This window comes from Pipistrellus hanaki, assembly GCF_964339955.1.
Source record: "Pipistrellus hanaki genome assembly, chromosome: 4".
Classification (NCBI taxonomy): Eukaryota; Metazoa; Chordata; class Mammalia; order Chiroptera; family Vespertilionidae; genus Pipistrellus; species Pipistrellus hanaki.
The window spans coordinates 52890562-52912965 of NC_140506.1; the positions used below are offsets into that span (position 1 = coordinate 52890562).

Sequence of the window (22404 nt, forward strand, 5' to 3'; positions counted from 1 at the left end):
GTGTATTTTGCTTTGCTTAATTTCCTTTTTGGTTTTAGAAGGAGTATTAGCAAGTTAGCTAATCCCACATGCAAAATGATGCATGAATTAAATATCTATAATAATAAAAGCATAATATACTAATTAGACCAGACAGCCAAATGACCTTCTGGACATCATTCTGAATGAAGCTGTGGTGGCAGAGGCCAAGGCAGAAGCAGTTAGGGGTGATTAGGCAGGTAGGCAGAGTGGTTAGGGGTGATGAGGCAGGCAGGCAAGTAGTTAGGGGTGATGAGGCAGGCAGGCAGAATGGTTAGGAGCAATCAGGTAGGCAGGCAGGCAAGCAGTTAGGAGCCAGCAGTCCCTGATTGTGAGAAGGTGCAGGCTCAGCTGAGGGAACTACCCACCCCCCCTGCCCCCCAGCCCTGTGCATGAATTTCATGCACTGGACCTCTAGTCAGTATAGGAAGAGAAGTAACCCTTTTCAACTGCAATTAGAATCCTAGCTACTCTGGATTTTTTAAAAAAATTACTATGTCTGAGAAATCTGTAATTATAGTTTTCTCCTACTATGACCTGACCATCACAAAGACTTTTAGAATTGATCTTGGGAAACCCATTTCTATTCACTCAAGTTCCATGGGACACTCTACATTATTCTATGCTTGATATTTTCTGGATTTCCTTTTATATGGCTTGAACTACTGTAGTATGTTTTTGTCCATTATCATAAAAGAAGTGTGTAAATTGCAGTCTGGCTAATGATGAGAATTATGCTTAGAATGAGAAATTATACTTAGATTTAATCTATCAGGTTAATATAATCACATTAGGATTGGGTTTATATTGGGCAGATAATCAGTGCTAACATTTCATCCCATCTCTCAAATTCACTGAGGTCTGGGCAGTCCCATGAAATAAGAGTAACATGCCATTGTATTTTGTGTAATTACTGTATACCTTCACAAGTCAGATCATATTGAGAATTTTTTAAAACATATTTTCATTGATTTTTGAGAGGAAGGCAGAGAGAGAGAGAGAAACATCAATGTTGAGAGAGAATCATTGATTGGCTGCCTCTTGCACGCCACTTACTAGGGATTGAGACGGCAACCTGGGCATGTGCCCTAGACCGGAATCAAACCCAGGACCCTTCAGTCCAAAGGTTGATGGTCTATCTACTGAGTCAAACCAGCAAGGGCCCTATTGAGAATTTTTGCTATTGCAAAAATAATCTGGAGCCAGTCTTTGACAGAGGCTTCATGGCTGTTGAGAGGGTTGAGAATTTGACCCATACATCTAAATTAATGGTATGTCATTTTAAAGACATATTTGAAAATTTTGTTATTGGATGATTTTCCTCTTGAAAAGAACACACCAAGACTATTTTATGAGCATTCCGATTTCCTCATTGTAATTTACTCACATGATTACTACAGATTTATTTGAGAAGTTAAATGCCTTCATATAAAAAATTGTAAAAAAGCGAATAGTTAATAACTGGGGGAATATGTAAAATAATTAGACAAAGATTTACTTTTGTTTTCTTTATAAATAAATAATTTGAGGATACTTATTAACTTTAGGGTAATCTGACACTAGAATAAAAAACAACTAATGCTTAAATCCTGGAAGAAGAAAAGGGAGATTAATATCTATCTAATATTTAAATTCTGAGTGAGAATGAGAAAGGCAAGGACTGTCTGAATTCCTGATCATTTTGCAAAATTTGATTTGAGATTATTTATACAAAAATATTAGCGAGAATATTTGCCCATGAAATTGGTTTAAATCTCAGAGTAATTGCAATTATTGTTATAGGAAAAAATAATCTTTGATGTCTTTTTACTTGAAATCAGATTACAATGTTTTGGGCAATTAATATATTTTAAAAATTAAGTAAAAACATTTATATAAGTAAAATTAATGTAAAGTTAATTAATAAAAATTCTAACTCAACTAGATGAGAAAATCATTTGGTGATTTATTAAAATCAAATTTACATTTGGTAATAAATTAATGCTGCAATGGAAACAAAGTAGAATATAGGAATTCAAAACATACATTACTGCTTTGAAATGAAACTGACTGTCCTTGAATTCAGAATGAATTTCAATTATGCTTAGAAGCCTAGCTTGTCAATTGCATTTTCCTTGCTTTCCAAATGCACAATTTATTTCAAATAACCAAATTAGGATATGGCTGGTAGCTATTTAACTGTGCATATGATGTCTTTCTTAGCCTAAATAAAAGGAGGCCTAACCACATTGAATATTGAGAACTTTTTAGGGTGCATCCATCCTCTCTGATGACAGAGTCAGTTACAAACAGCTGTTGGACTTTCTATAACTGTAAAGAAATACATTGTTCAAGTGTCCTCAGATATAACATTCAAATACATTTCCCTTTGCTAGGCAACTATTTAGGAAAACAAGGATTAAAATAGTGACTGCATTCAAAACAGCATAGAAAAGAAGAAAGAAGTAAAAACATATAATCAGCTCACCTGGGTAAAGCCTTCATAAATTCCTCAGCTCTGAAGGAGACATGAATTAAATGCAAATATGTATTTTGAAAGGCAAGAAAATGCAGTAGAGATTTGAAGACCTCATCTTGTTCTACTTTGGATTTATCTGGGGTTGTCTAAATCCAAAATCTGATTACCATATTTAATCTTATGCAGTGTCAGGAATGATCTGGCATCCTTTAATCAGTCTATTATTGTCTGTCTTAACCATTCCTAGAGTCCGTTTATTTTCAAATATATTTTTAGTGCACAATGGTGCTCTTGTGGCTTAGGAGCTTACATATAGGGGCGTTTACGAAACATAGCTACAATGTTCACGTGATGCAGATGAAGAGGACGAAACAAGAAAAAAATGAAAACTTAAATGATCTAGTTTGGCTCTTTATCAGCTAATTCACTTATCTTTGTGTAGTGCATACAGGGGCAGAAGCAGTATGGTGTATGTTATGGTGGAAGTTGTAGGCTTTCATTAGAAAGATTTAAATTTGAGTTCTTTTTCAATATCCTAGGTTGTTTGGTGAAGTCATTTAACTTATTAGACTCAAGTGCTTATTTGGTAAAGCTGGGATAAATAATAAATTCTTGACCTATAATTTTTGAAATACTTTGAAGTATGCAAATGAAAATATAGTTTGGAAATTCAGTTTAGAATTTTTTTTTTTTAGTTTTTAAAAAAAATATATTTCATTGATTTTTTTTCTTTTTTTTTTTTACAGGGAGGAAGGGAGAGGAACAGAGATATAGAAAAATCAATGATGAGAGAGAATCATTGATCAGCTGCCTCCTGTACACCCCAACCTGGGGATATGCCTGCAACCAACATGCCTTTGACTGGAATCGAACCTGGGACCCTTCAGTCTTCAGGCGTTTGCTCTATCCATTGAGCCAAACCAGTTAGGGCCATTTAAAAATTTTTTAAATGGATAAAACACTTCTATTTAACCTAGTAGCTTATGAAATTGATTATAATTATTCAGATGATCCTTAATGAATGTTATTAATGCATTATAAAATTTTAGAAGGTTTGTCTGTGGCTTTTCTTTTTCTTCAAAAACATAAATATAAGGGGTTGGAAGAAAGAGAGTTAGAGGTAAATTGCTATGCAAAGGAAATTGGACATAATCCTTTGACCACAGAGGAGTTTTTCTGAATAAGAGTAAGTAAAACACTAGATAAGATTGCCCTTTAGCAAGATCTCCTTGGCTGCAGTGTGAAGATTGGATTGGGAGCAAAGTTTTGAAGTATGGAGATTCATTTAGGAAGCTGAGCTGAGCTAGAAATGAGGTGAGTAGCCTTTAGTAGGATGGTGACAGTGGGAAGAGAGAGAGAGAGAGAGAGAGAGAGAGAGAGAGAGAGAGAGAGAGAGAGAGAGAGAGAGAGAGAGAGAGAGAGAGAACACGAACACGAACATAAAAGGGTTGGCTATAGTGTAGAGTGAGAGACAAAGATTTCAATATCCAAAGTTCCATGATGAACTTGCAAGACCCCTGAGATAGGGATGTAGAAACAGGAACATGTTTGGGAGAAAAGATAATTTTACACATGTAGTGTATGGGAGGCTCTGAATATCCAAACAAATATGTCTAACAGACAGTTGGAGATAGAAATTTGGGAACCAAATAAGTAGTTGAAGGTTGTGAAAAATAATAACAACAACAAAAAACACAAACAAACAAAAACACACAAAACAAGTTTAATAATAATAGAAGACCCAATCTGAAAAATGACCAGAGTTTAAGGAATTGAAAGAGGATATTACCACTGGATGTGCTTTTGCCAATGCAGCATTATTAAGGAACTTCTCTAAAATAGCCGGTAAGTGTAAGGATTTGGAGTGAAAGACTTAGGTTCAAGTTTTGGATCTCCTATTTATTAATAATCTGACTTTAAGAAAGTTAACTCCTCTGTGCCAATTGTAAAATGTAGATAATGATACCGTATTAATAAGTATTCCATAGGACTGTTTAAGGTTAAAAAAGCAACATTCTATATATAAAGTCCCATGTAAATAGTATTAATATTATGAGAATAAGCTAACCAGAGTTCTATTTTCTTAGGAGCTTACTCTAGGTAGAGATCTATTAGTTCTTAGAAATACCATTGGAAAGAACAAGCAAAAAGTAACTTTAACAAGGTTCAGAAATCTGGAGTTAAATTTACAATTTATTAGTGCTGATGGTCTATCTCCCATACCACATTCCCACGGGCTTCACCGTCATGGCTACAATCCTATTGAAGCCCTAAGATAGGACCGTGGCAGCCCCTGGGATTTGGATTTGCACCCATTGTGAGGGCATCTTATTTGGAGCTCCGAACCATACAGCCTGTTGGGCACTAGAGTTTTCAAACTTGTTCCATAACAAGTAAGCCCAGCAACAAAAGCAAAGTAACTCTAAACAGCAAAGCTGTTGGATCAATGGCATTTTAAATCGTTTTTACCCCTACTGATAGAGATGACTTCAGCTTGCTGCTATCTGAAAGCAGTAATACATATTTATAAGATATTTTTATTGAGGTGTCCAAAACCTCACACTGCTCCAATTGACCTCAAGTTGGGGCTGCAGTAAAATGGGCTGAGTAAAAAGTAACCAAAAATAAACTTCAGACTGGATCACTCGTCCACTTACTCTATTCTAAAATGGATATAAGTAGTACCATTTTCAATTTCTACTCCTGGCTGCAACTTCCACATTATTATTATAAGTAGGAAGCCACCTCGAAAGAGATGAGAGGAATGTTTTCCATCCACCAGGGGTGAGACAAGGAGATGGTCTGGTACAGTTCCCCGGAGCACAGGAATGGAAAGCCAGGATATGCTTTCATTCTTCATGCTGCAGCTTGTTTCTTATCAGACTTTTAGTTAGAAAGAAAAATGTTTCCATTAGCAGAAAGGTTTATTTTTTTTTAAAATTTAAAATGTGTTTTAAAATTTTATAGCGCCCCCCCCCCCCCCCAGCATCATCATAATGGGAGTTGTGAAAAGGAGACATACCCATTGTCCAATGCTATGGTGCAGTCTGCTTAACAATGAAAGATAAACGTAGCATTCCTGAAGGAATAGAGAAAAGTGCCCTTCCACCAAGTTCAATTATATGTGCATATCCTTTAGTGAAAATAGAGTGAGGATCTTGTCTGCCCCATTAATAGATGCAAATATTCATTTTATAGTGAAAAATTTTTTTTTCTTGAACAATAACTCAGGCTTTGAATTACCCATTTCCCACTATGCCATCTTTACTACTTGACTAACTTTCCTTTAACCCTTTCTACGTTGGGCAAATAAGTTGAATTATTTGAAAATTTTATGTAGGTTATAAGCCATACTTCCTCTTTCAGAAGCTATTTGAATTCTGAGTGTCCGGGTGCGGGGGAGACAAGATACAGTGTAAAAAAAAAATCATTTTCAGAATTGAGTTTATTTTCACAAACATTTCCTTTCCAGTTCTCTCCTGACCAATGAGACTCTTTTTGAAGATGGAGGCTCTTGGCAACATTATCTGTCTCCTGAAAAGAGTTCTCAAAATATACTGTGTGTCTGTCTGTCTACCATTGTGGTGTCAAAGCTCCCAAGCGTTTGGCCCCCTTATTGAGCACCCTTTCCCATCTGCACTGAAGTCAAAACTCTCAACCCCTTTGTGAATGCCTCACAACCGAGACCTTTTCCATTTGTAGATAGACACTCTTAATTTTGGACTGGGAATTACTTTGTCCTAGTTTTCTACTTAAGAAAATTGGCCCTTTTAAGTGTAGGGAAGCAAGGCCTACTCTTGCACAGCTTTCATGCATTGGGCCTCTAGTATATATATAATACTCAGAACCTAATAACTGTTTCTCATCCCTAATAAAATTTGCATTGTGGAAATTTTATTCTAAATAATAGATTTATTTTGTAGAACACTTCCCCTTAATGTTTTGCTATATACACATTAACCACATAGTTCAAGGATCAGTTCTATCTACTGTTTTTCATATGACATTTAATATAGTTTATTAAGAAATTTATACTTTCTCCTTCCATCTCATGGTCTCATCTTGGTTGTTCCATTCTTTTCTGTCTTTACCAATATTCTTTACCTGATCTTTAAAAGAGTTAGTCATTTTTCCAACTAAATAAAATATGTAGGCTTCTAATTCTTCTAGTCCTTCTCTGAACAGTAAACAAATGAAAAATTCAAAATGCAAAGATTGGTAATATTGGACAAGTAATAAAAAACAAACATTAGACTGGATACATAACTTTATGAAATAAATTACTGACATGCATATGTAGGTCAGTGTGTGTGTATATATATGTATACACATTATATATATATATACACACACACACACACATATATATATATATATTACATGTGGACATACATACATATATATGACCCAAAATTATGCAATTAAAAAGACTTAAACAAAAAATTTAAGTCATCTAATATAATAACTTTTAAAAGGCTTTTGTGCTTTTTATTTACATATTAAACAGATGACTAAAATTTGTTTTATTCCGTTTTTTTAGAAGACATTTATCAAAACATTAAAGAACACACATAACACACAAAACAGAAAATATATGAAATTTTTAATGTATTGTTACATTCATTTCCATTAGAATACATTCATGGCACTTGAACTGCTACCATTTTTTGGCTACTCCTTCTACTTAATGTAGCTATTCACCTCTCAGAGGTTAGAAATTTAAGAATAATTCTTAAAATAATAATTTACTTAGATACTGATTTTCCCTGAGTACAGGATTAAATATCAAAACTAAATTTATAACTACATTTTGTTGATACTTTGTATTTTACTTCGCTATCCTAACATTATGGAAACCTGAAATTTTTTATGTAATCTTGGTATCTATAAGTATTAAAAGTACATTTGAAATAAAACTGAACCTTAAGTCATTATACTTAATAATAATCAAGGCGAGTCATTTTCTAAATATGAACGTAGTTCAGATTTTATTATGTATTTAAATGTCCTGTGTCTTAATTTTGTCTTAAGTCCTGCTATCAATAAGTATTTACCAATAACTAAGAAAACCACTGTTTATCAGTAAAATAAAGTTTTACCTAATAAAATTATTTAAGTTAATAAATTTTAGTATCTAAAATTTTAATTAACAATATTTGGTAAATTTATTGTTATCATCTGTTACTTTGATTATCCTGCAAATAATTTTAGTAATAGTTTCTACTTCCTATTAGAGTGAGAATCCTGCACTAGATTACACAGTATAGACTGTTGTAATTAAGTTACTTAATTGTACTTACAATTAGTTGTATTAGAAATTATAAAATGTAATTGTGTAACTTTCATCATAAATTATTTCAATTCACCTTTAATGAATTAAATTCACTTATTAGGATTTGCTTTACCTTAACTAACCCACAAAAGAAGGGCAATGTACTATATATATTATTCTTAAATGGTCTCCAGCTCTAACATACTATAGTATAGAGCCAATTATATAAATTTATATATTTAAACATTAGCTTTTAAGGCAATTTCAAAACAGCCTTGTAAAATATGGTAGTTCTTTGTCGCAAAATTGTGAATTACTACCATTTACTTTTCTCTAGAATCGTACTGATTCATTTCTAAGATATATTTATTTTACAATATATCTTAAAATGTGATGATTTAAGGCCAAAATCAAAATATTATATTTGAGTTTAATAAAATGAGTAATGGTTATACAATTTTTTGTTAATGCAGATACAATCCATATCAGAAAATGCCATAAAGCCAGTGTTTTTTAAAAATATGTAAAGCTATCTGGGATTTATATAACATCTGACCTTTGAGGAAAATTCCTTTCAAATATGTTTAATTTCAGTGAAAAAACATAGAATCCGATTTGTCTTAAGACTTTGAGTAGACCTAACAAATTAATATATTAATTTTAGGTTTAAGGAGGAGGTCCTAGATAAAATAGTATGCTCCCACTTATTCTGATCACTAGTAGAGTTATCAAAATAGAAAATTCTTAACACTGATGAAATAAACTAATAGCAGCACTGTAACTGTACCACTGCTAGAACAATGGAACCAGGAGAAAAAAGTTAATTACAATGGGAAGAGGAGAAAAAAATCAGCTACTGATAACTGAAACTTTATGGTAATGGAAAGATTAAAAAAGCAAGCTCAAAATTCATTAAAATTATTTTGTCTAATTTCTCAAAAAAGATATAACACAGTCATGTTTTTCTTTTAAAATACTAGAGGCCCGGTGCACAAAATTCATGCACTTGGGGGTGTCCCTCAACCCGGATTGTGAGAGGGCACAGGCCAGACTGAGGGATCCCACTGGTGCATGATTGGGGTTGGGGAGGGATGTGGGAGGTTGGCCAGCCAGGGAGAGACTACAGGAGGGTCCCAGGGTGTGTCTGGCCTATTTTGCTCAGTCCTGATAGGCCTGACCCCAGCAGCAAGCTAACCTTCCAGTCAGAGCTTTAGCCCCCTGGTGGTCAGTGCACATCATAGCAACTGGTTGAGTGGCTTTAGCACATCATTAGCATATTATGTTTTGATTGGTAAAATGGCTGACCAGACAGTTAGCATACTAGGCTTTTATTATAGAGATTAGGGGCCCAGTGTACAAATTCATGCTTATTGAAAGGAACTGTGGGCTGTGAGGTTGCGGTGGGCACAAGGGCGGGTCTTGGCCCATCCTCGGCACTGCCACCTGCCCCTCCCATTGCGGCCCCTGGTCCCATCTACCAGCAGGCCCACTCCTACAGCCGCCACTCCCATGCGCTGAAGACGTCTGCCCTGCTCGCACCCATTGACAGCGTGGAGCAACTGGGGCCGGTGCCAGCAGCGCATGCAAATGGGGCTGGCTCCATCAGCAGGTGTGAGTGGCAGCTGCTGTCTTGATCACCCCTCAGGAGCAGGGGGAGGCGGAGAAGCCCTCAGGGGCAATCAGGGCTGGCAGCTGCCACTTGCATCCACTGATGGCACTGAGTGATCAGGCCTGGCGCCGGGTGCCAGAAGTGGGTAAAACAGGACCAGTGCCAGGAGCAAGTGCAAGCACTGGGCGGGACCACAGTGCAAGGGAACAAAGAATTTTTAGTAACCACCATAGGCTCACTCTGATGACAGCGACCTGCGACCCGCCTTGGTCTGGCGCCACTGCTCACCTGCTTCACCATCCCACCGTGGCCATGTTTTGCACTCTGCCACTCGCTGCTGATGCCTGCCATGTTCTATGTGTGCCCCTTGGTGGTCAGCTCACTTCATAGACACCAGTTGTTTGGTTCCGCCGTTTGGTCTATTTGCATATTTAGGGTTTTATATATATATAGATGTACATCTACTTGAGATTTAAATCTGACATTTGAGAATTCCTTTCAAATATGTTTAATTTCAACATTGAGTCTTTAATGTCTGGTCTAATGCTTACAAGAGGTGCTGGAATTTAGGTTACTTAAATTTTTAGAACATACTTCTTTACAACATGGTTTCTCTTATTAGAAATGTGGTTTTGTGAGATAAAATTATGGAGCTCTACCAAAAAACAACTGTTTACAGAAGGCTGATCCAGATTTAACAAAATCTGAGACAATGTTGTAATTTATAAAGTTAAGAATTCTGTGGTTAAGATGAAAAGTATACTTGAAAATATTTTAAACACCCAATATGGTATTCTGTGTTGTGACATTCTAAAGAGCAGTTAACATTTCTAATATCATGTGAGGAAATAAGTAGTATTAGAAATCAATAGTACTCAGTTAAAGTTTAGTTATTGACTTAGAGATTGGGGTTCATTCCAATCCAGTGTTTGATTAACTGATGTGCAATCGCTCGGCTTGGTGGCACGAAGAATGCCTGCTGCTTCCCTTTGGTTAGAACATCCACAACCTAGAATACACATAATAAAATGTATTAGGATTTCAACAATCTCATACTTAAATATTATTTCTATGCTTTTACAATTCAACTTAAATGTGAGAACTTTTATAGTGAATGACAACAGTAAAAAGTGATTAATATCCATATTCAACATGCAGAATTTAGTACAGCATCTTTAGTTGCTTCAATGAGTTTGTGATTCAATTTTTAAAATATTAGGGAAAATAAGGTCATGTAAAAGCTAAGTATATGCTCCACACTTATTTTCAAAGTAAAGTCATCTTCTGGGATAGGTTCATTTCACAAAATTCTGAAAAAAAATATATAATTTCTACTTTTGGAGGTTGAGCATAAAATAAATTTTATTTAGACATAGTCAGAAGGACTTCAGGTGTTCAATACTGCAGTATATCCATTTGTTTTCTACACAAATACTCTGGGTTATATAAAATGCAGACAAGTAATTTATCTCGCATTATAATACTTAATGATGTTTCAAAAAGCTCTTGTGAGTTTTGTCTTCTTATCCATAAATATAATTTAAATTGAATAAGAACTTTTCACAAATTTTAAACTTTTTATACTGATACTAGAGACCCGATGCACGAAATTCATGCCTGGGCCTTAGCCCTGGCCCCTTCCCTCCACCACTACAGCCAGGGGCCTTTGTTGCCTCTGCCTCAGCCCCCACCTATTGTGACTTTGTCTGGAAGGAAGGTTGCCTGGAAGGATGTCTGGTCTAATTAGCATATTACACTTTATTATTATAGATTTTTTTTTTTAAGAGAAAACTGTTTTAAAGCTATAAATTAAAATACAAAATGTCTAAAAACAACATTCCTGTTTTTCATCTATGATATTATGGTTACCTATTTTAAGTCCATTAAAAGGTACTAATCTAAAGGAAAGGCATTCGATATTAGAAAATGGCATAGAATCAGCATTACTAGAAGAATCTCAGAGAATGACTTAACACATCAATTACACTGTAATCCATGCATAATGAGAGGCCATAGCCATTCATTCAACTTGCTGAAAACAAGTATCTTTGCTGCATGCTTAAACCAATACAGTCAGAGAACAATCAATAGAAGAAGGAAATTAAATTGAACTTTACCTGTTCTCTAGTGAACCAGCGGGCATCCTCTATTTCATTCTTGTCAACTTTAATTTCTGTAGACACTGCCACAGCTAAGCAACCGATCATTAAGGAAGAGGGCATTGGCCATGGTTGACAAGAGACATACTGAACATGGCCAACTCTGACACCACTTTCCTCTTCTACTTCTCTCCGAACAGCATCTTCTATTGTCTCCCCTAATCAAATGGGGCAAAATAACAAGTAGCTGATAAACATGCCCTGTACATATTGTGCTAGGAATGGTTCAAACATTGGCAATCACTTTGGACAGAAACCCAGTTCAAAGAATCAGAAAGTCGAAGCCTAAAACTAGATTGGAATTCAAGAAAACATTATTTCTTAAAGTGTATGACCATATACAAAATCAAAATAGCAACAAACTTCTCATTTTTTTAAAGGTCTAAATTTCCAGTTACATTAAAAAAATAACATATACAACTATCTAGCCACCTACCTTTGGCTAAACACTGTAAACACTTTATATATTATTTCATTAATATATTATCACTAAATAGTTATTAATTATAATTATTTTTAATGTCTAGTCTTTTCCTCACTAAAATCTTTAAACCCTTTTTTCTTATGTTGTCAATTATTACAGATAACTATTTTCAAAATAGTTAGAAAGCATGTAACACTAAAAGTTTAAAAACCACAGTAAGTGAAATTCAGCATTTTTCTTTTAACATTATTATTTTCCTCTAGATCAGCAATTTTCAACTGGTGTGCTGCAAGAATTTTTAAAACATGCAATACACGACTATTTAGTTAGGGGCATTGACCTCTTTTCCCTTAGGCTGTCAAGTGAAACATGACAACAGCCAACACAACAATAACAGACCGATGTGAATGCCCTGTCTTGAACAATAAATATATATCATATAACAGAGATGCATCTTATTGATCATGCTGCATAATAAGGTTCAGTCTGATTGGTTAATTCTTCGTACCAAAAATCCTTATATACAAATATAAGGCACCTGATTAAAAAAAAGAAAAAATCACTTAGGAGCAAAAAGGAGAGGTAATTACTATTATATTTTTGTAAATCAATCAAGATTATACGTATTTTATTTGTAAGACTGGCAAAAAATACATTTTGTGCGGGCTGCAGAATTTTAGTAATTAGTTTATGTGTGCTATGAGATGAAAAAGGCTGAAAGTGGCTCTAGATGACTGCTGAGTCAGCTTTAATAAAATAAAATGATGCCTATAAATGTACCTTATATTTTGAATTTTTGGATTTGAGAATTAGGATAGAGGAAATGGTTTCTAAGTTAAGTTTATCTGGAAGTTTAGAAATATTGTGCTATTTAAATATAGCTTTCTTTTTCAAATAGATTAATATATTTCCTGTATTGAAATTAACAACTTATATTCACAAAAAAACAATGAAAAGATGAGACATTGACTAGCATAAGACTGAACATTTAATGTACTGCTAGAAGGAATGTAAATTTGCAGGGACATTTTAGAGAGCAACTTGGCAATGACTAAAAAGGTTAAGAGGCTCATATCCTATGATCTAACAATGGTACTCTCAGGTATATATATTCTAGATAACTCTTGCAAATGTGTACAAGGAGTGGTATAAAAATATTCATTGCAGTGTTGCTTGTAATAGTAAGAACTTTGAAATAAATGTCTAACAGCAGAATAAATAAATTGCAGGATATTCATAAATGGAATACTATACAGCAGTGAAAAAAGGTAATCCAGAGCTATGAGGAGCAGCAGAGTGATTAAGATCATGAACTCAGAGACAACTGCCCAGGTTTAAGTCCCTGCCCTATCACTTACTACCTGCTAGATTTGGGGCAAGTTATTCAGCTCCAATACTTCTGTGCCCCATCTATAAAACTGCTGAGGATAATATGACTTAATACATGTAAAGCTTTGGGAACAGAGTGTGGCTCTAATATATATTTATTACTATTATTATATAGTAATGCAGATTAATATTGGAAGTTTGAGGTTAAACATGTATTAATTAGATATACTTATTCATTTATTCTGCAAATATTTATTGAACTCTTACTATGTAAGAGGCACTGCTTTAAGGGTTTGGGACATACCAGTGAATAAAACAAAGTCCCTGCCCTTACCGAACTTACTTTCTGATAAAAGCAGATAAATGGAGATAGACAAATACATACAAAAATACATACATACATACATACATACATACTATGTTAGGTGGTGATGAGTGCTATAGCAAAAAAAAACCTGGCAGGATAACAGGGATTGTGAATGCAGGCTATGGGGCTAACGGATGTATTTGGGGCTATCAGAGAAGGTCTATTTGAAAAGATGACAGCTGAGTCTAGCACAGAAGGAAGTAAAGTACAAATCATGCCAATATTTTGGATAACAGCAATATATGAAAGTTACGTGAAAGAGCAAGTATTAAAATTTTAAAACACAAAATTGTTCCATTAGTAAAAACAAAAGTTGCATCACTTAAAATACACAGAAAATATGTAAAAGTAATGGTTTTATTTAATAATTTATCAAAGATTATTTCTCAAATGCTGCCTAAAATATTTATTTGGAAATTATACGTTAAATAAAAATTATTAGAAACATTATTTTTAAAAAGCTTACCAGGTTCAATAAATCCAGCAAGGCAAGTAAACATGCCTGGAGGAAATCTTTTCTGCCTGCCTAAAAGACATTTGGTCCCATCTGGATGAATAACTTGCATGATTACTACTGGATCTATTAAAAAAAAATCAGATGTATGAATAACAGGAAATATAACTTCTACTCATTTTGTATAGACAGTCACTATCTAGTAGGATAATTAAAAGGTATAAATACTGTAAGAACAAGATTTGTCTAGTTACAAGAGATTGTTTCTTCCTGCCTAATGACAGTATTTTAGGGAAGTTATATAGAATACTGTCAGTAAGCTAAAAGATCATTTTGTCCTAATTTTAATAACATTTATTGTACTTATGGGATGCTAAGCATATTTTTTTAAATGTATTTTTATTGATTTCAGAGAGGAAGGGAGAGGGAGAGAGAGATAGAAACATCAACGATGAAAGAGAATTATTGATTGGCTGCATCCTGAATGCCTCCTACTAGGGATTGAACCCACAACCCAGGCAGGTGTCTTTGATGGGAATCAAACCTGGGAACCTTCAGTCCACAGGCTGACACTCTATCCACTAAGCCAAACCAGGTAGGGATCTTATTTTTTTTATAAGAAAAAAGTGTGAGTAGATAATACATGGCATGAATAAAATTCAAATTTTACCATAGTAAATATAGTGGATTTTTCTCTCCGAATCCGTAATAAAATGCTTTTAAAAGCTAAGGTGGCTTTGTGATTATGTTTAAGCTATTAAAAATACATATACATATAAATTAAATACAGTTCATGTCTTCAGATGTCACTAATCTAGTGAATTATCCTCTCTATATCATGACTGAGATCCAAAAATCAGATGTAAAAGGTTCCTGAGCAGTAAAAATAGATGTCACTAAGCCATGCATCTTATTCACTCCTAGGAGACCTCGTCAAGTGTTGCTTACTTTGTCTATTTTTTTTTCATAGTTTGAAAGGGCTGAGTTATCAGATTTCTAAATCAACAGCAGTCTCAAAGCAATTAGGAGCAGAGAAAGTATAGGCAGATACCAGCAATTATGAGAAGCTAGCTCCAGGCTGTACTGCTTGGGTGATGCCTCAAACAGGCACTAAATTGTTGGGGCTTCTTTTTTGGTATCTCTGAACTAAGTGGACCAAGATTGGTGGGCTTTTGAAATCATGTATCTCAACACATCAAATTCACATTGATTAACCCAGAGTTAAGAAATGGCTAATTATGTACAATGGCCTTTACTTAAAATTCATGAAAGTACGTAATAAGTTAATACTTATAGACTTAACGGTTAAATTAAAATGCTCTTAACAAAAAGGTTAACCCCTCAGCAGCTGAAAATATTGTTTTTCTAGAATGTCTTATTTCTTAAGGTCCCAGATGGCTGAGATTTCACTGTAAAAGAAAGGCTTACCAACTCGTGGATATGATGTATTGTGGACGCCCTGGAGGCTGGGGCAGTCTTCTTTTAAGCAGACTCTTTTATAGCCACCTTCTTCAACTTTAGTTGCACTTCCACAGGTTGGGCAGAACTTGTATCGACTGTGCCAGGCAAGAACAGATCTTGCTTGAGCTACAACTCCTTTTTGAGAAAAACAAAAAGTTTTAATTCTGTGACAAGTTATAAACAAATTAATATATAAGTAAAATATTCTTGAATCATAATAAAGACATATAGTATAAATGTCATGATAAAGAATATACTTCTGACTAGTGATGTGATCAAGAGTTTAGTATTCCTATTTTTGTGATGTGTACTTTTTTATTTCAGTAGAAGATTTAATTCATATGACAAATGAAATTAGATTAAACTTTAATTTGCACTAAGAAAATATAATACATATAAGAGAGATGTACTAACATCCATCTTACACAGTGTATTAGCTCAGACTTTTACTGCAGGTGATTTTGAAATTTTGGACATACAAGGTGTATAATGACTCTACAAATAGTGATTTTATAATGGAAACTTTTCTAAAAATACATTACAAAGGCTGTTCATAACTTGGACTTGAACTAAAAAAGGCAGTATTACAAACTGATGGTACCCGTCTCTACCTTGGTGACTGGCTAAGCCACTACTGGTCCGTATCATTGTGGAACCTTTCCTGTTTACAACCGGAAACTGCACATTTACAACATTCATATCCTTGGAAGGGCCTTCCCCATTACTAAGGGAATGGAAACACTGACAAGTGACTCCTTCATCATCTCCCATTAACTCCTCAATCTATCATAATTGAGCTTTTCTTCCACTCCACTGGTACTCCTCTTGTCAAATTCACCAAAACCTTCTTACTCTCCAAACCAAAGAGCTTTAAACCTCCCCCCCCCCCCCAAAACTTTGTCTTTGTCTTACTCATATTCTCAACGGCATTCGATGCATTTGACCAGTACCTCCAAAAAACTCTGCTCTCCTGGTTTCCATGCCTCCTGTTTCCTCCTTTCTTTTGACCATACTGTCAACATCACTTTTGATGGCTCCTCTTTCTACCTGACCTTTAAATGGAGAGGGATTGAGGTATGATTCTGAGATTCTCTTTCTTACTTGCTCTCAACTTGAAGTAATCTCAGATTACTTCAGTGTTTTCCTGAGATTCAAAAACCATCTTTGTGTTGAGGACTCCCATATGAATATCACTAGTTCAAACCTCTGCTCTCCTCTCTCCAGATTCTAATATCCTCTGAAATTTAGCATGCCCAAAACTAATATCTTGATTTACTTACTTGAACTCTTTCCTGCTTCCCTTGCTCTACTCATCACCCTATATTATTTTATTTAAATAATAAAATACCTACCAAATTACTAAAGTCTCAAGCCTAGCAGTCGTTCCTTTTCCTTCATTATTATATACTCTATCCTCATTCCATCAAGTACTGTCAATTCTCTATCAAAAATATATCTTGAATGTACCTCCTTTTCACCATTTCTAGTATTATCACCTTAGTTTAGGTTTTAGTCCAGGTTACTATCATCTCCCTCTCATTTATAGTAGTCTCAACAAATTGATCAAGCCCTATCAGTCCTACCTCCATATCTCAAACTCTCTTTCCTGCCCCTCCACCACTAATATAAGCCAATAAAATATCTTACTTGGGATGCAGTAATTTCTAATCACCTCACAACAAAACTCCTGACTTCCATACTTAATTGCCTACAATTAATGATCTATAAAACAGCCAAAGTGACGTTTTTTTATACTAACACCCCTAGTTTCTTATCATGACTTGAAAGGTCCCACATAAACTGGCATACTCAGCAACAGAAAAAAACAAAATCGTTTAAGTCTTTGCCATCATGCTCATTGTATAGTAGTGTGCTCAATCATTATTCACTGAAGAATCAAATGAAACCATCATGCTTTAGGGTTAATTCTGGGGAAATTTGTCTTAGCTGATTAAGATTGCTGTAACTGCCCAGGAGAGTAGTCCTCTAGGGTGAGAGCTTTGTAAAGTTTCTAATGAAGATATAGCTTCATTTCATTGCTTACTGAAAAAAGCATGCCCTTAGAAACTGTAGATACATACAACTCCAATAGAGTTCCAAGACCAGATTATTATCAATACAAGTATTGAGTGTTCACTTCTTACCAGCTTCGTTTTCTTTCAATTGCAGAAGAGCTGGCATTGGAGGATGAAGGAAATAACAATTTTCATGTCTTTGCTTAAATTCTTCAGCAGCAACAGGATCTATACCTAGAGCAAACCAGGCAACCAGCCCATCTTCTCCTTCTCTTGGGACTTCCCCAGTGTAATTAAGTAACTCTTTTTTCATTTCAAGTTCTACTCCAAGGAAAATCAAGGTGATCTTTTCAGGCTGAGCCAAATACTCCTTTATATCTGTGTAGTTCAGCTGACAAAGCCTGACTTCTGGCTGTTGGGAACTTTCTTTGTTGCCACCCAGAGTAACCAAGGGATTTAGATCTGAGAAAAGTATATAAACTGTGGCTGGGTGGCTTTCTTTAGCTAGTAGCCAGTCAGAATTATTTCTTTTTTCACTTTTCCGGTCCAATAGTGTTTTGCCAAAATAATTTTCACATTCTTCTACTTCATTGGTTAGGAACCAAGGCTTCTTCCCACCTTTATTATTAGCTAGTAAGTTAGCTATATGCTTGTAACCCCAAAATTTAGCAATATCCAGTGCAGTCTGCCTTGATTTGTTGACAATGGATCTGTCACACCTATAGATAAAAGGAAAAATATAATAGGAAACAAAGGTTTTCTCCAGTAGTTACTTAATATTTTCAGATGCATATTATAGTTCATTTATTTAATGCTTACATAGATTTTTCTTCATTTAGTACATAATTTACAAGTGGGAAGGTTAAAAGAAATAATCATGAAAAGTTATAGATAGTGGATATTTCAATTTTCTGGAGAATTATAAAAGTAGTATGTACTATGTGATATTAAAATTCTACAAGAGATTCATGGTAGTCACAGTGGGTAAACTTACATTTTCTGTTTTGGGAAAAAAATAATAGATTAACTCCTAATTTTGTTTTGCTATTAAGAATAAAAAATTAATTCCTGAGTAAAAAAAGTTACAAGCTTTTAGTTAGAAATTATGCTACATTTTTATATCACAAAACTGGTCAATGAGTTATTTACAAGTCCAAAGATATAAATATGGCTATAAGAAAAATTTGGAAAGAAAAAATAAATTAAACCATATAATCCTTCAGGTGGTATAGCCTCAAATGTTTACCCTTTCTCAAGTAGAAATTGGACAACATCTGGATGCCCATTCCTTGCAGCATACATTAAAGCAGTCCAGCCATTTTCAGAAGTTTCATTGAGGAGAGATGGAGAATGACCGAGCATTACTGTTAACTTGGCAAGATCTCCTCCTGCAGCTGATTGGTGAAATTGGGAAACTATGTCTTGCTTTGGATTTCTTTCGATAGAAGACATTTCGTCCTTAAAAAAAAAAAAAAAAGAAAAAGAAAATAGAAAAAACCTCATTTGCAATTGCTCTTCATATCAATGGCTTAACATTATCTGAGTGCTGATATAATTAGAATACTTATGCTTCTAAAACATAATTAGCAAAAGGTAATTAGCAGTCAATGTCATCACAGCATACATTCAAAATTGTCATCAGTTGGGAATTTTAAATATAATTCAACATGAAGGATATATACATAACATACAGATATCTGGTAATACAGATGAGGGGGCCATATCCTTGGGAGAGGAGCCAGGTAACAGCTTTATAAAGAAAAGCAGGTATTGGAAGTAGACCAGACATAACTTCAATGGGAGGAGGGTTTAAAGCAGATCGAAGTAAAGGCAGAAATTTTTAGCAGATGACAAGTAGTATTTCCCTTAGATTTGCAGTACCAGAAACAGGTCCCTGTCCTCAGAGAAATTAAGAACATATAACCTTTTATAAATTATTAAAAAGCTAAATTTCTCATGAAAACCATATATTGCTTTTCCTTGCACAACTCTGCAATCTATCTGGAATTGATTTTTGTTCAAGGTGTGAGGTAAGGGTCAACATACATTTTTATCTCATAGAGCAATCCATATGACTTGGCATCATTCTCGAAATTACTATCTTGTCCTTTTGCACTGTAGCATTATCTTTGTCATAAATCAGATGACCATTTTTAAAAATCTATTATAAGACACTGTTCTAATGGTCACTTTGTCTACCCTTGAACCACAGAAACTTTTTAAACCCCTTACTTGGTCTGTTTTGTCCTACTGTGCTGTTTAAGTAAGAAAAAAAAATACAGAAAATAATTGTTTCATATCTCTTACTAAATGCTGCCTAAACATGGGTTAAAAGCGGTAGGGCAAAAACTGAACTATTTTTGGTAGAAATGGTTCATGCTTCAGTTGTCTATGAATTCCTCAAAGTACCTTTTTTAATGTATAATTTTTTTTTCTATGAATGCAGTTAAGAAAATAGATGGGTTTCTACTATTCTAGGCAATACATATTTATGCTAAAAAGAAGGAAAGGTTACAATCTATATTTTTTGAAAGCAGTTGTCTTTAGGGTTCTGACACTACAAATTTGGCAGATTAATTTTATAGTATGAGTAGGGGGAAAATGGGCGAGAGAGAAACTTTATTTTTGTTTACCTTTCCTGTTTGTATCTTTCTACTACTTACAAGTAAGTAGGTAAAAACTAAGTAGGTGAAATATATTCACAGGAATGTAAACATTTGAGTAAAACCTAATAATGAATATCTGTTTATAACTTAATTAAAAGTGACTTCTGTATTAGAAAACAATTTTTTTTCTTTAGATTTACTTTAAAATTTACCTGATCATTGTCTTCATATTGAGCTTTCTAAATGCTTTAAAAATATTGTAATACACAACTTTTAAGGACTTTGTTTTGAAGCACTGCTATATACAGACTCATGTGTAGTCTCCCTTCTAAATTGTCCTTCTCTTAAATTTATTTGCTATAAAAACCTCAGCATATAGGTCCTGTAGTTAGGCTTATTGTAAGCAGTCCTTCACTGCCTCATTTATGAAGTCATGGTCACTTCCTCACCCTCCCTACAGGTGGTTGCAAAACTGTCCTCCAAATCGCAGTGCCATCCAGCAGCCCCCCTGCGATGCTCAGGACAGCACAGTCTTTTCGGGAGATAGGTTTTTAAATGCTCACTCCCCCCATCAGCTTTCTCAGCATAAAAGCAATCTAGAAGCAGAACCATTATTCATTCCAGAGAAGCAGGGCCAACTCTGAGTCCGGCTCCACGGCTCCATTTACTTTTTCCTCTCTCTCTGACAGGTCCCCGCTCACTGACAGGTCCTCTGTGGGGTAAGGGCCTGGAAGGCAGGACTGGGTGATGGTTCCCTAAATGCTGCCCTTGCTTTCCGAGAGGCATGGACTGTTCTGAGAGGTCATTTAACAGAACCTTAGGCTTCACCGGCCTTACCTTTTACCCAAACCCACACCCACTTTTACTGCCGTTGGTAACGGGCCGTGGCCTGCCCAGGGGAGGCAGGGCTGTGTCCCCAGTCACCCGCCGTTCCCTGGGGCACCCCCTTCCCGGGCACCCAGGAGGCCCCTGAACCCACCAGGCGCCACCCACACCGTCTCTTCAAAGGGTCAAATGCCCCAAACAGTTTATTTTCTTGCCACTACTGAGTCCTTCTTTTAATAGGAAACCAAACCCGAGGCAGCATTTCCTTGCACCACTGCAGAGCCGGGCCTGGAAGGGCCCCAGGGGCCCCGGGCTCTGCGCTCCCTCCCGGGCCAGGGGCCGGCGGCGGGGGGTCACCGCTCCTCCGCCCGCTCCCAGGGCGGCGCCCGGGGCCCGCAGGCCTCCATGGCGGGGGAAGGGGCCGGAGGCCTGGAGACGGGGCCCCGGCCCCTGACCGGGCGACGACTGGCTCACTGGCCAACGCCACTACTAACCAAGTGAAAACCAGAAACAGCGGAAACCAGGATGTGGTCAGGGGATGGGGAAAGCCCAACACTTACTCTTTTCTGAGCCGGATAGAACTTTCCCGACTTCCGGTGAAGGGCCGGTGACCTCGCACAGCTTTCTGGGAGATGTAGTTCGAAGGGCCAAGGCTGTGCGCCACCCTAGAAGGGGTGGGGTTTTGGGGGAAAGACAGTCCTATGGCAGGAGAGTTCCAGGCTTGGACAAGAGGCTTCCTGGAGGTGAGGGAAGCGTTGGTGATGCTTCCAGGAGAGGTGTGTAGCGTGTGGTGCTGGCTTGGAAAACTCCAGGTCTGTGGAATGGACTTAAGTTTTCCAGTCATTTGCACCCTTCGATAGAGTCCAATGCAATGGAGTGCTCAAAGTATTCTTTTTTTTCCATATTAAAGAAAACTGGGGGGGGGGGGGGGGGGGGGTGTGGGGGGGGGATGGAGAAAATTGGAATATGCCTTGGACCAAGACTTTCCAGTACATGACCTTAAGTAAGTTGTTGGCCTCTGAAACTCAACCTCCTCATGTGCAAAATGGTGCCATGTGTTGATGCCCACCACCTCCTTCAGTAGAAAGTACATAACAAGTGCCCTTCTTGGGTTGCTGTGAGATTTAAATAGGATGATGCATGCAGTGCTAAGTACACTCGACACAGTTATTGTCGTTGTTGTTTGTTATGCTCCAAAACCTACCGAACTTGTGTGAGTCGAGATTACAAAGGTAGGTGTTGGCAGTCTTCTAGCTTCCAGATTTTTTCTTTACTAAATTGTCTCTTGGGCAATCAGCAACAATTAAGGAGTCAGGAGTTCTAAACCAGGTGGCCAGCAATACTCAAGGAGAGGAAAGGTCACTCTTGGAGCAAGGTCCCATCCTACAACACCATGCTTCCCATCTT

General features: G+C 36.0%; 2 protein-coding genes across 4 annotated transcripts in view; both read right to left on the reverse strand.

Annotated features, from left to right (window-relative positions):
* Positions 1 to 9708, reverse strand: part of LOC311621098 (uncharacterized protein) — a gene marked incomplete at its 5' end in the record, with an annotated part of 112364 nt that extends 102656 nt beyond the window's left edge. The window contains one exon of the mRNA XM_084880850.1: positions 9597 to 9708. Within this exon, the coding sequence (XP_084736976.1) occupies positions 9597 to 9708 (112 nt within the window). The remainder of the gene's footprint in view (positions 1 to 9596) is intronic.
* NUDT12 (nudix hydrolase 12) lies at positions 7063 to 21624 on the reverse strand. 3 transcript variants are annotated; one of them, XM_084880455.1, is made up of 7 exons: positions 21558 to 21624; positions 18813 to 19024; positions 17696 to 18285; positions 15519 to 15686; positions 14103 to 14216; positions 11475 to 11674; positions 7063 to 10366 (listed from the first exon to the last, which is right to left on the reverse strand). In XM_084880455.1, exons 2-7 carry the CDS (start codon positions 19016 to 19018, stop codon positions 10256 to 10258), a joined length of 1389 nt encoding a protein of 462 aa, XP_084736581.1. In that variant the 5' UTR covers positions 19019 to 19024; positions 21558 to 21624; the 3' UTR covers positions 7063 to 10255. The 3 variants fall into 3 exon arrangements, with proteins under 3 accessions (XP_084736581.1, XP_084736582.1, XP_084736583.1); XM_084880456.1 differs by lacking the exon at positions 21558 to 21624 and adding an exon at positions 21492 to 21545; XM_084880457.1 differs by lacking the exon at positions 21558 to 21624 and adding an exon at positions 21010 to 21139.
* Between the last annotated feature and the right edge of the window lie 780 nt (positions 21625 to 22404).